The sequence below is a fragment of the Penaeus vannamei genome, chromosome 19 (assembly GCF_042767895.1).
Source record: "Penaeus vannamei isolate JL-2024 chromosome 19, ASM4276789v1, whole genome shotgun sequence".
Lineage (NCBI taxonomy): Eukaryota > Metazoa > Arthropoda > Malacostraca > Decapoda > Penaeidae > Penaeus > Penaeus vannamei.
In genome coordinates this window covers 13,373,107-13,386,014 of record NC_091567.1, presented here as the reverse complement: position 1 = coordinate 13,386,014, position 12,908 = coordinate 13,373,107, and the positions used below count along the sequence as shown (strand labels likewise).

Sequence of the window (12,908 nt, the reverse complement as noted above, 5' to 3'; positions counted from 1 at the left end):
CTCTCTCTCTCTCTCTCTCTCTCTCTCTCTCATCTCTCTCTCTCTCTCTCTCTCTCTCTCTCGCTCTCTCTCTCTCATTTTTATAGCGAGAGCAATAACAAAATGGGGGTTTCAAAAGAGAGGAAGGGGGGGGGGGGGGGGGGGGGGTTGAGAATGGGTGTGTGTGAGTCCAGAACACAAGTGATTTATTGGACCCGCCCGGAACCCACATATTGTGTTGTCGTTAGGCAAAGTAGCGCGGAGGGGGTGGTGGGGAAAGGGCGGGGTGTGGGGAGGGGAGGATTATGGGGGTTGGGGTGCAGCAGGGAGGAAGAGAGGGATAGTGGGGTTTGGAGGGGGTAGGAAGGGTGCAGGAAGCTCAGGGGTTGTGGGGCAGGGTAGTGGGGAATGATGGGGGGATTGGAGGGGAGAGGGGAGAAGGAGGAAGGAGAGGGTGGTAGGAAGCTCAGGGGTTGTGGGAGGGGGTAGTGGGGAATGATGGGGGGGATGGGAGGGGGAGGGGAAGAAGAAGGAGGGAGAGGGGTAGGGAAGCTCAGGGGGTGCAGTAGGGATAGTGGGGGAATTAGGGAGGGAAGGGGGAAGGGGGACCTAAAGGTAGTGGGGAATGAGGAAGGAGGGGTAGGAACCTCGGGGGTAGTGGGGAATGAGGAAGGGAGGGGGTAGGAACCTCGGGGGTAGCGGGGAATGAGGAGGGAGGAGAATAGGGGGCGTGAGGGGTAGTGGGGAGCAAACGGATGGAGGAGGGAATGTTATGACATCGGGGTAAGGGGGGGGAGGACGAGACTACCTCAGAGTGAGGAGGGTGGCTTTAGAGTTTCGAAACCAGAGGGGGGCAGCAGGTGTCTAGAGGGGAAGGGGGGATATGTGAGTGTGTGTGTGGGGAGGCGTTAGGGGCGGGGAGTTGAATATCGAAGGTTAATGGGAGAGAGAACAGGGAGGGTTTTTTTAAGGCCCTAAATGAGGGCGCAGAGTGAATATTGGTACCTTACAAAAATGGTTCATGAGGTTTGACGAAAAGAGGTTAGCGGGGAGAGGGGATGGGGGAGGGGGAGGGAGTTGGGGAGAAGGGAGGAGGGGGAGGAGTTGGGGAGAGGCGCGGGATTAGGGGGAGAAGTTGGGAGGAAGGGGGAAGGGGGAGAAGTTGGGGAGAAGGGAGGGGGATGGGGAGGAGATGGGGAGAAGGAAAAAGATGGGGATGGTGGGATTAGGAGGAGTTAGGGAGAAGAAAGGAGGGGGAGTGGAGAGGTGGGAGTAGGGAGATAGTTAGGTATTAGGTAGGGGAGACGGGAGGGGAAGAATTGGGGAGAAGGCGGGGAGAGGGGCGGTTGAGGGGGAGTTGGGGAGAAGGCGGGGGTGAGTAATGTGAATGGGGTGTGATGTGCGGCCCGAGTGTGGATGCCCGGTGGAGCTTCCTTTGTCAAATCATAGCGTGATGCATGTCTATTATGACTGCGTTTGACACTGTTTTATTTATGTCTCTCTCTATCTACCTCTTTTGTATCTCTCTCTCTCTCTCTCTCTCTCTCTCTCTCTCTCTCTCTCTCTCTCTCTCTCTCTCTCTCTCTCTCTCTCTCTCTCTCTCTCTCTTCTCTCTCTCTCTCTTTTTATGTGTCTCTCTCTCTATCACTTTTCATGTTCGTGTCTCTCTCTCCCCCTCTTCTTCTTTTTCGTCTGCTTCTTCTTCTTCATCTTCTTCTTCTTCCTCCTCCTCCTACTCACCACCACCTCCACCTCTCCTCCCTCCTCCACCACCCTCTACCTCCTCCTCCCTCCTTCAACACCATCCTCCCCCCTCCCTCCTCCTTCCTCCCCCTTCCCTCTCTCCACCACCTCCTCCTCCTCCTCCTCCCCCCTTCTTCCTCCACCACCTCCACCTCGCTTTTCCTCCACCACCACCTCCACCTCCACCTCCTCCTCCGCCTCTCAACACCATCCTCCTCCCTCTCCCTCCCTCCTTCCTCCCCTTCCTCCTCATCCCTCCGCCTCCTCCTCCGCCTTCAACACCTATTCCTCTCTTTCTCCTCTCTCCCTCCCTCCCTTCCTCTCCCCTTCTTCCTCCATCCCTCCACCTCTGTCTCCCTCCTCCCTCCTCCCTCTTCCCTCCTCCTCCGCCTTCAACACTATCCTCCTCCTCTCCTCTCCTCCTTCCTCCCCTTCCTCCTCCTCCTCCATCACCTCCTCCTCCCGCCTTCAACACCATCCTCCTCCTCCTCCTCCTCTCCTCTCCCTCCCTCCTTCCTCCCCTTCCTCCTCATCCTCCATTGCGTTTGAATACGGCAAGGGGTTTATCCTACAAATTGGATTTCGCCGCGCAATGTGTTTTATCTGCTGTATCCTGAACCCGGCGTATTTATCCTGCCATCCCGGTGACCGCAGGGGAGAAACGCCCCCTCGCCCCCCACCCCCCTTTCCTCTCCCTTTCACCCTAACTTCTGTTACTCCCCCGTCCTCCTCTCCTCCTTCCCTCTCCTTCCTCTCCTGCCAATGTCTCTTTCTCCTTCTCTCTTTCTCCTCTTCTTCTCTGCTTTTCCCGATTCATCTTCCTGACTTCCCATTCTCTCTTCCCCATTCTCTCCTCCCTCTTTCCTCCCACCTTTCTCCCTCTCTCGCCTCCCTCTCTCCCTCTCCCCCACCTTCTTCTCCCTCTCGCTTCTCCTCTCCCCTCTCTCCCACCTTTCTCCCTCTCTCTCTCCTCCCTCCCTCTCCCCCTGCTCCCCACCTTTCCCTCTCCTCTCCCCTCATCTCCCCTCTCCCCACCTTTCTCCCTCTCTCTCCTCCTCTCCACCTTTTCCCCACCTTTCTCCCCCTCTCCCCACCTCTCTCCACCTCTCCCCACCTTTCTCTCCCCCCTCTCCCCACCTCTCACCCCACCTTTCTCCTTCTCTCTCTCCCCCTCATCTCCCCCCTCTCTCCTCCTCTCTCCCCTCTCCCCACACTTTCTCTCCTCTCTCTCCTCCTCCTCCACCTCTCTCCCCACCTTTCTCCCCTCTCCCCCACCTCTCTCCACCTCTCCCCACCTTTCTCCCTTCTCCCCACCTCTCCCCACCTTTCTCCTTCTCTCTCCTCATCTCCCCTCTCTCTCCTCCTCTCCCCTCTCCCCACCTTTCTCCTCCTCTCCCCTCTCTCTCTTCCTCTCCCCTTTTTCTCTCATGGGTCTGTTCTTCGCCGATAAATGCTATAGTGCTGTCTTATAGTGTCATCGTCTCAGGCTGTTGTTGTGAAGAAGAAAGTTTTTGTATATATTTTTTCTCTACCGGTATTATGATTATATTATTATTTGTATCATTATTGTTATTGTATCGTTATTGTTTTTAACTTCATAATTGTTAATATCATTATTATTATTGCAATTGATGTTGTTATGATTATGATTATTATTACTATTATCATTATGATGATGAAGATGATGATGGTGGTTATTGGTTACTGGTTATTGTTATCATTATCATCGTTATTATTATTACCTTTATCAATTTCATTATTATCATTATGATTATTACTAATATTATCATTGTACTTTTCATTATTATTATTATTGTTGTTGTTGTTATTATTATTATTATTAATATTATCATTAATAATAATTATAGTAATAGTAATAATAATAATAATAATAATAATAATAATAATAATAATAATAATAATAATAATAATAATAATAATAATGATAATGATAATAAAAAGATAATAATAATAATTATGATAATAATAATGATAATGAAACTACTACTAATAACAATGATAATAATGATAATAATAGTAATAATACTAATGATAATGATGTTAATAATATCAGTAATGATAACAATGATGATAATAATAATGATGATGTCGATAACAGCATGATGATAATGATGAAAATGGCGGCGCATAACGTCGAACGAAACGAACATCTGTCCCGCCTTTCCCTCCGTCGGCGCGGCCGCCGTGCGGTCTCGAGCGCGGCCTTAATACTGCCAATTTTACTCTTAAATCCCGGCTATTACTGCCTTAATTAGGTTGGATCATTTTAAACTCGTATAATTCATACAAAGTTTCGCATTAATTATGAGAGTTGAATTACTGATAATTTGTTGCGGGCGGCGGCGCTGCGGTCGAGAGGGGCGCCGGTTGGCCTCCGCCGCCCGCGCCCTGGGGAGGCACACGCGGCGGGGGCACGCACGCACGCACGCACGCACGCACGCACGCCCGCACGCACACACGCTCGGTCGCTCGTCGTTGCACACGTATCGGTGATGGAGTGTTTATCTGTGTGTATGGATTATCTTCGGCGAGCGTGTGCGCGTATGTGCGTGCCTCCTGATCCTTCCTTTGTTTATAAACGCTTTGTCGTTTGTTGACTGAATGGAATGTGAGTGAAATAGGAAGTGAGCTATGCATGTATACACACATACACATAATCCTTACATATACACACACACAAACATATATAAATATATATATATATATATATATATATATATATATATATATATATATATATATATATATCCCTATATATAAACATATATATAAATGTCCAAGGGCTCATTTTTCTGCGCGCGCCTCCCACCCCTCCCTCCCTCCCTCCCTCCCCCCCCACCCACAACTAAAGCCTTCGGAAATACCTCCCTGACAGCGCCTCAGTCCCTTCGTCCATAAATATCCTGAATTCGCCCCTGTAGATTTTCAATTCTCGTTACAAATTCAGCACTAATCCTTGTTCCTCGGTTCATCGGTCAACAAAAGCCCAGCGAGTTTGAAAAGTATAAAAGACAATGAAATTCTGATCAGAGCTGCGCTTCTCTTGCCTCTCTTGTCTCTGCTTTCTCCTCCTCCTCCTCCTCCTCCTCCTCCTACTGCTTCTCCTCCTCCTCCTCCTGCGTCTCCTCCTCCTCCTCCTCCTCCTGCTCCTGCTTCTCCTCCTCCCCCTCCTCCTCCTCCTGCTGATGCTTCTCCTCCTCCTCCTCCTGCTGCTGCTGTTACTGCTTCTCCTCCTTTTCTTCTTCTTCTTCTTTTTACTCCACCTCCTGTGCCTTCTGCTCGTTCCTCCTCCTTCCTGTTCTTCTCTCTTCTTTTTTCTCCCTTCCCCCTATCTCTCTTCTCTTTCCCTCTTTTTCGTCTCCCTCTTCTCATTTTCTTCCCTTTTCCCTTTCCCCTCCTCTCTCTCTATCTATTCCTGTCCTCCTCTTCCTTCTTCATCTACATGACTTCCCTCATTCCTTCTTCCTTCCTCTCTCCCTCCCTTTCTCCTCCACTTCCCTCCCTCTCTCCCTCCTTTCTCCTTCTCCTCCTCCTCCCCTCCTCCTTCTCCTCCCCCCTTCTCCCCCCCTCCTCCTTCTCCTCCCTCCTTGCTCCTCCTCCTCCCTCCTTCCTCCTTCTCCTCCCTCCTCCCTCCTCCTCCCCCCCCCCTACCCCGAAAACTCGCTTTCCCAAAACGGGGTCTTCAAAGTTTCCTCTTCCAGACGATTGGACAGCGATATAGGATCTTTACGATTAGATCCGATTTGAAATTCAGATCTGATTCTGTATTAGCCTACCATGAATTCTATCAATCATTCCGATTTTGTTTTTTTCTTCTTCCTTTTACAAAGTTTTTTTTTCTTGTTTTTTTTTTCTTGTGTTTTCTTTTTTTATATTTTTTTTTTTTTTTGGGGGGGGGAGGTTTTGTCTTTTTAATCTCTGTCTTTCTCTGTCTCTGTCTTTCTCTCTCTCTGTCTTTCTCTCTCTCTCTCTCTCTCTCTCTCATTCTCTCTCATTCTCTCTCTCTCTCTCTCTCTCTCTCTCTTTCTCTCTCTCTCTCTCTCTCTCTCTCTCTCTTTGCTTATTCCTTTCCGTGTCTCTCCTTTTTTTCCTATCTGTCCTCTCGCTATTCCCTCTCTACCCTCACTCCCTTCTCTCCTCCCCTTCTCACCCCTACCCCCCCTACCCCTCTATCTTGATCCCTTCGTTTGATCCTTTTGTAAAATGTATTCCTTTTTTTCTTCTTTTTTGGCCTTTAAACATTTCCCGGGTTTATACACGCGGAGTCAAGAATTAATAGAAAACGCTGCCTTTATTTCTTCAAAGCTGATACGAGACAATGAATAAAACATCCGACAGCATCTATCGTCGGCGAGCAGGAGGGAGGAGAGGGAAAGAGGAGGAGGAGGAGGAAGACGAGGAGGAAGAGAAAGAGGAGGAGGACGAGGAGGAGGAAGAGGAGGAGGTGGAGGAGGAGGAGGAGGAGGAAGAGAAAGAGGGGGAGGAGGAGGAGTAAGGGGACGAGAAAAAGGAGGAGGAGAGGGAAAGAGGAGGAGGAGGAGGAGGACGAGGAGGAAGAAGAGAAAGAGGAGGAGGAGGAGAGGGAAAGAGGAGGAAGAAGAGAAAGAGGAGGAGGAGGAGGAGAAGGAGGGCGAGGAGGAAGAGAAAGAGGAGGAGGAAGACGAGGAGGAAGAGAAAGAGGAGGAGGACGAGGAGGAGGAGGAGGACGAGGAAGAAGAGAAGGGGGCGAGAAAGAGGAGGAGGGCAAGGAGGAAGAGAAAGAGGAGAGAGAGAGGAGGAGGACGAGAAAGTGGATTAGGAAGAGGAAGAGGAGAAGAGGGTAGAGAAGGAGGAAGAGAAAGGGGAGGAGATAGGGGATTAGGAAGAGGAAGAGGAGGAGGAGGGGGATATGGAAAGAGGAGGAGGATAGCGGGAAAAGCATGGGAAAGGGGTGATGGGATAGGATGAGAAGAAAAGGTGGAAGAAGATAACAAAAGGAGGAGAAAGAAGATGAGGATGGAAAGAGAGTAAGAAAAAGAAAGATAAGATAGAAGAAGAGGAAAGTGGACATGAGAGAGAGGAAGATGAAAAGGAGAAAGACAAGAGAAGAACGAGAAGATGAAAAATTAACGAATATGAAGACGAAGAGGAAGAAGACTGAAGGAGAAAGAATAAAGGGAAAGCGATTAAGAGGAAAGAAACACAAAGAGCTCACGTAAAGAGGAAAAAATAGATGACTCCTCCTCTACTTTTTCCTCTGTGTGAGTTGATGATGGATGATGAAAGAGAGGAATAAGAGAAGGAGAGAGAAATTGACATATGAGGATGGGCAATGGTAAACGAAAAAAATAGAAAGAGGCAATAAGAGAAATAACTAGACAAGAAAGAGAAAAGAAATGGAAGCAAAGAGAGAGAGAGAAAGCGAGTGAGAGGGAGAAAAAAGAGAAAGAAAGAAAGAGACAGAGAGAGAGAAAGAGAAAGAGATAGAAACAGAGAAAGAGAAAGAAACATAGAGAAAGAGAAAGAGACAGAAACAGAGAAAGAGAAAGACAGAAACAGAGAAAGAGAAAGAGACATAAACAGAGAGAAAGAGAACCCCCATCACCCACACCAAGCACGCACACCTCAGACAGACATCCGGAAAGAACGACAAAGAAAACGAAAAAAAAAAAAAAAACACACACACACACAAAAAGCAATCGGGATTATGGCCGACTGCGCGTTCTCTGCGTACATAGGCCTACTCCGTCCCTACTTAGAATTATTATAGGCCTCTGAATAGCTGATATGGTTATCATTATAGCGAGAGTGACTGAACGTTACGAAACTACTGTCTTTAACGGCCATGCGTCATGCGTCAGCGGCGGCAGCCATGCGTCGGGAGATAGGGAGCAGATCGGTTCTTTATCTGTGTTATCGCTTGGTTCTGTTTGTTTGTTTTCTTTGTATCTGTTTTTTTTTGTTTCTGTTTGTTTGTTTTCTTTGTTTCTGTTTGTTTGTTTTCTCTGTTTCTGTTTGTTTTGTTTCAGTTTTTTTCGTTTTTTTTTTTTGGCCATCTTTCTTGTGTTGTTTTTTCTCGTTTTATGGATCATCTTTGTTTATATATCTTTATCGCTAATGTTATTGTTATTATCATTATTGTTATTGTTATTATCATCATTATCATAGTTATCAATATCGTTATTATTATTGTTATTGACATTATCATTACCATCGTTATTATCATTATCATTGTTATTTTTATTATTATTATCCTTATTATTACTATTATCCTTATTATTATTATTATTATTGTTATTATTATTATTATTACTATCATTATTATTATTATCATCATCATTATTATTATTATCATCATCATTATTATTATTATCATCATCATTATTATTATTACAACACTATCAAGATCATTACCATTATTACTGTGTGTATTTTGATTACTTTACTGCCTCTTTATCACTCTCTCTCTCTCTCTCTCTCTCTCTCTCTCTCTCTCTCTCTCTCTCTCTCTCTCTCTCTCTCTCCCTCTCTATTCCTTCTCACACCTCCATATATTTATTGTCCAATTCTATCATTCTTGCCGTCTTTATCACCCGTCCTCTCATGCCCTCAAGTCTCGCGTTCTTCCCCTCTTCTCGTTTCCGCTTTTCGCCCTGGTCTCGGGGTCTGTTGTTCTCCCTCCTTTTCCCTCTCTTTCTTTCTCCTCCCCTTCTCTCCCCTCCCCCTTCTCCTTTCTCTCCCATCATCATTCTCTCTCCCTTTCCTTCTCTTTTGTTGCACTTTCTTTTACCTCCCTCCCTTATTCTTCTCTCTCTCTCTGTCTCTCTATCCTTCCTTCCTTCCCCTTCCCTTCCCCATCTTTATCCCCCTCTTTCCCCTAGTATTCTCCCCTTCCTTCCCTCCCCACCCCTTCCCCCATGTGCTCTATTCCATCCTTCCCTCCCCACCCCTTCTCCCGTGTGCGTCTTCCCCATCCTTCCCTCCCCAACCCTTCCCCCTCTGCGCTCATCCCCATCCTTTCCTCCCCACCCCTTCCCCCACTGTGCTCTTCCCCATCCTTCCCTCCCCACCCTTCCCTCCTCATCCCTTTCCCCCCATGTGCCCTATTCCATCCTTCCCTCCCCACCCCTTCCCCCTCTGCGCTCCATCCCATCCTTCCCTCCCCACCCCCACCCCCTCCGTCGCCCCCCCCCCCTTGTTGTCTCTACAGTGTCAATCACACACACTCGCCCAGACGCAACGCACCGCCAACTTTCAATAAAATACAATCGGCCCATTTGTCAATCATAACAGCCGAACCCTATCTTTAGCGCGGCCCCCATTTCGGCCCTTATGCGCTCGGAGATTAAGGGCTAATACACCTCGGGGCTCTGGCGGTCGGAATAGGGAGGTAATGTCGCCTACAACAGCGAAGGATAATCTGACAATGGAGGTAGGCGAGTAATGCGAGAGTTCCATCACGCTCCTGTATTACCCGGGAGAGAGAGAGACACAGCCCTCCTCCCCCTTCGCCTTCCCTTTCCCCCCCTCCTCCTCCCTCCTACCCTTGACCCCTCTCCTCCTTTCCCCTCCCCCCCTCTCTCTCCCCTTGATCCCTCTCCCTCTCCCCCTCCCCTTCGCCTTCCCTTTCCCCTCCTCCCTCCTGCCCTTGACCCCTCTCCCCCCTTCCCCTCCCACCCTCTCCCTCCCCTTGACCCCTCTCCTCCTTTCCCCTCCCCTTCCCCTTCCCCCCTCTCCCTCCCCTTGATCCCTCTCCCCTTTCCCGTCCCCCGCCGTTCCTCCCCCTTCCCCTCCCCCTAACGCACCAAATGGTACATCGCCTGCTAGTTCTTCCGCCCAGTTTAGATCATAAATGCTGAAAGCCGCTGCCGGGGATTCCCCTTCCTTCCTCCCTCCTCCTCGCCCTTCCCCTCTTCTCCCCTCTTCCCCTCTTCCCCTCCCTCCCCCCCTGCTCTCAAAGACCTGCCTAACCTATTTTCGCCTCGATGTTCTTGTCGACGTTTCACTTATTTTCATTATTGTTTTCTTTTTTTAGGGGGGAGGGGAGGGGGCGGCGGAAGAGCTGGTAATAATTCCTGGAAGGCATAAATGCGACGCCGCCATTTATCGTACACATACCTCCGTCACTCAAATGCGCGCGAATTACATCTCCGTACGTACATCATCGTCAGCAAAAAAGAAGAAGAGGAATTTTCCGTAAACGTTCCCGCCATTTCGCAACTGGCGCAACAAGGGCGCGCGAACAGGCCCGAGGCGAGTCAAGTGGCGATCGTCATCTGTTTGTGTTTGCCCGCTTAATCCTTTGTTTGGGCATGTGAAGCCGATTGAGCACGTATAGGCGCGGGATTGATCGGACCTAATCCCATCTGGCGATAAAGTGACAATCGTTTTCGTATTTAATTCCTTTTGGTCGTGATGGGTTATCGAGGAGAATTATCCGTAAGCTTAATATTTAAGGATGTTATCTGGGCGGGACTGCGACATGTTCTAAGTAGAAACGGGAACGAAGAAAGAGGGAGGGAATGAGAGAAAATTGGCCGGGTTTTAAAAGAGATTGCAGCTGTTCCGTAGTCGGTCCTAAGTGACCATACGGCGGTCCGATGGCGCGCCTCTTCTCCGAAAGCGGAATCGCAAACAGTAATCATAAACGCTTCCGGGTGATACATGTCTGCGCTGCGTCGTTGCGAAATCGTCTTTATTCCGGAGGTGAGATTTGGAAATTTTCCCGAAATACGCTTCGTGTTTTCACAAGCGCGGCTATCAATGTTATCATTTATCTTGACCATTATTAGATCAGCGGCTCTCACAGGCCACTCGAACGCCATTCGATAGGCCTACATTGCCGGTGTACAGAAGCGTAATAATTAAACATGAACACCTGATAACGATAGTAAATTCATTGACAAATTACCAAAGACAGATAGGCCTACTTGAGATGGCCAAACAAAAGCTCTTATCGCTCGACATTATCTCATAAAGACACATTCACACGTCATATTCGGACAATCGAGAGATTTGGAAAAGGAAAGATATCATAATCTTCTCTGTTGCCGAGAAAGCGCACAAAGCTATACAGAAATCATATTTATATATATGTATATATATATATATATATATATATATATATATATATATATATATATATGTATGTATGTATGTATGTATGTATGTATGTATACATTTATTCATTTATTCATTTTTATATAAGCATTTGAATATAAATATATATATATATATATATATATATATATATATATATATATATATATATATATATATATATATATATATATATATATATATATATATATATATATATATATATATATATATATATATATATATATATATATATATATATATATATATATATATAGGTGGATAGATAGATAGATAGATAGATAGATAGATATAGATATAGTTACTTAGACATGTTTATTTATATCTATATGTTACTCAGAAGGTATACAAGCATTGGTTCTTCTAGTATATAGTAATCATGCACTTTTTCTAAATTGACATTCATGATTTATTTACCGTCCCTGTTACCATAACCCTGGTGAAAGTAAGGCAACAGTTCATATATAATATATATATAAAGCCTTTCCATCGCCCCCTCTCCCCCTCCCCCCCCTTTCCTTTGCGAGAACCAGACTCGTTCCCGCAGCGCGCTAACGGCCCGTCTCCCCGCAGGTGTGGTTCCAGAACCGGCGCACAAAATGGCGGAAGCGCCACGCCGCGGAGATGGCCTCGGCCAAGAGGAAGCAAGAGGAGGCCGTCGAGGGCTACAGAGACGACGACCAGGAGGACGACGACGAGCAGTCCGAGTCGAAGCGGCTGAAGCACAACCTGGACGAGCACGAGTCGCCCTCCGCGCCCACGGCCCCGCCCCAGACGCACATGGGCGCGCTGGCCGGCCACTCCGCCGCCGCCGCCTCCGCGCTCGACGCCCTCGACTGCCCTCCGAGCCGCGACCTGCAGCCCAGCCTGCAGTGAGGGGCAGCGGGGGCAGACGCGGCTTCCGGGGCGGCGGCGCCGGTGCAACCTGGGTAGAAGTGAAGTTTGGTCGGCTTCGCGGAGCGCCGAGGAGGACCCTTTTCGGAGGAACTTCAGATGAAAAAAGGAAACAGCCGAACTTCATGATTATTTTGGGTTCAAGTGTTGTTTATGTAATATATGATAGTTCATCTATATATTGTATATACATGTGCTTTAAAATAGTAATAAAAAGGTATGTGGATACCACACGAACTGCAACGTTCAAAGTCAGATACATTTTACGAATTTTATAATTACGCATTTAAGGAAAAAAATACAGGTCAGACACGAATCCCAGCATCACATTTATTCTTCAAATCTGTCTCTATGAATTAAATACTCGCAGATCGAGCTTTACTGTATATTTGTGATATATTTAAAACGAGAGAAAAAAAGCACTCAACGCCCTCTTCGTAAGTGCGACTTGTCTAGCTCTTCGCAAGTTGGTTCAGAATCGGCAACCTATTACGGAACCCAATCTTAACTTTTTACTCGTGGTAGTTGGTAACGGATCTTTAACCACAGACAAAAAAGGGAAATCTGTAACATGCGAATCTTATTTAGGTGTGTATATATGAACAAAAAAAAAATCAGAAATCGAGGCTTTTTCAGTCTTTCGTATCCTGTTCTGCGGTCCCATAATGTTCACCATCATCCTGTGTTCACGAATTCCATTTCTGTTCAACTGCTTTCGAGATGAATATCACATTGTTGATTATTCCCTCATCTTGGCGGTTGCTACGATCTAATGCATTATGCAATATATATGTCTTGTAAAAGGTTATATATAGTAATGAAAAAACAATAAACAATAGAAATAATGCGGAAAAGGTTTAATTCGAAAATCCTCAATGAAATATTAAAAGCCTTTTCCCCTTTTTATATCGGTTGGAATCATCACCTTTCCTCTTATTTCTTACTCTCTTCATTCCCAAATCATTGTTATATATATAATTATGTTTCCTCTCCCTCTTTGTTACACATTCTCAGCCACACGTCCTCTAAGATTTTGAAAACTATACAAAATTATTATTGCCATTTATACTTTTTTTTTTTCAAACAATGGTTCGCGTGGGTCTTCGTTTATGTTATCATGTGTTCCCGACCTTGACCTCTGACCTCGGAGGACAGTCGACCTAGGATAACCT

General features: G+C 46.8%; 1 protein-coding gene across 2 annotated transcripts in view; it reads left to right on the top strand.

Annotated features, from left to right (window-relative positions):
- HGTX (HGTX homeodomain transcription factor) overlaps positions 1-12,908 on the top strand; it is a 61,882-nt gene that overhangs the window by 48,438 nt on the left and 536 nt on the right. For both annotated transcript variants that reach the window (XM_027373163.2, XM_027373164.2), the window contains exon 3: positions 11,416-12,908. This exon is cut by the window's right edge and continues 536 nt beyond it. In XM_027373163.2, the coding sequence (XP_027228964.1) occupies positions 11,416-11,718 (303 nt within the window). In that variant the 3' untranslated portion in view covers positions 11,719-12,908. The remainder of the gene's footprint in view (positions 1-11,415) is intronic.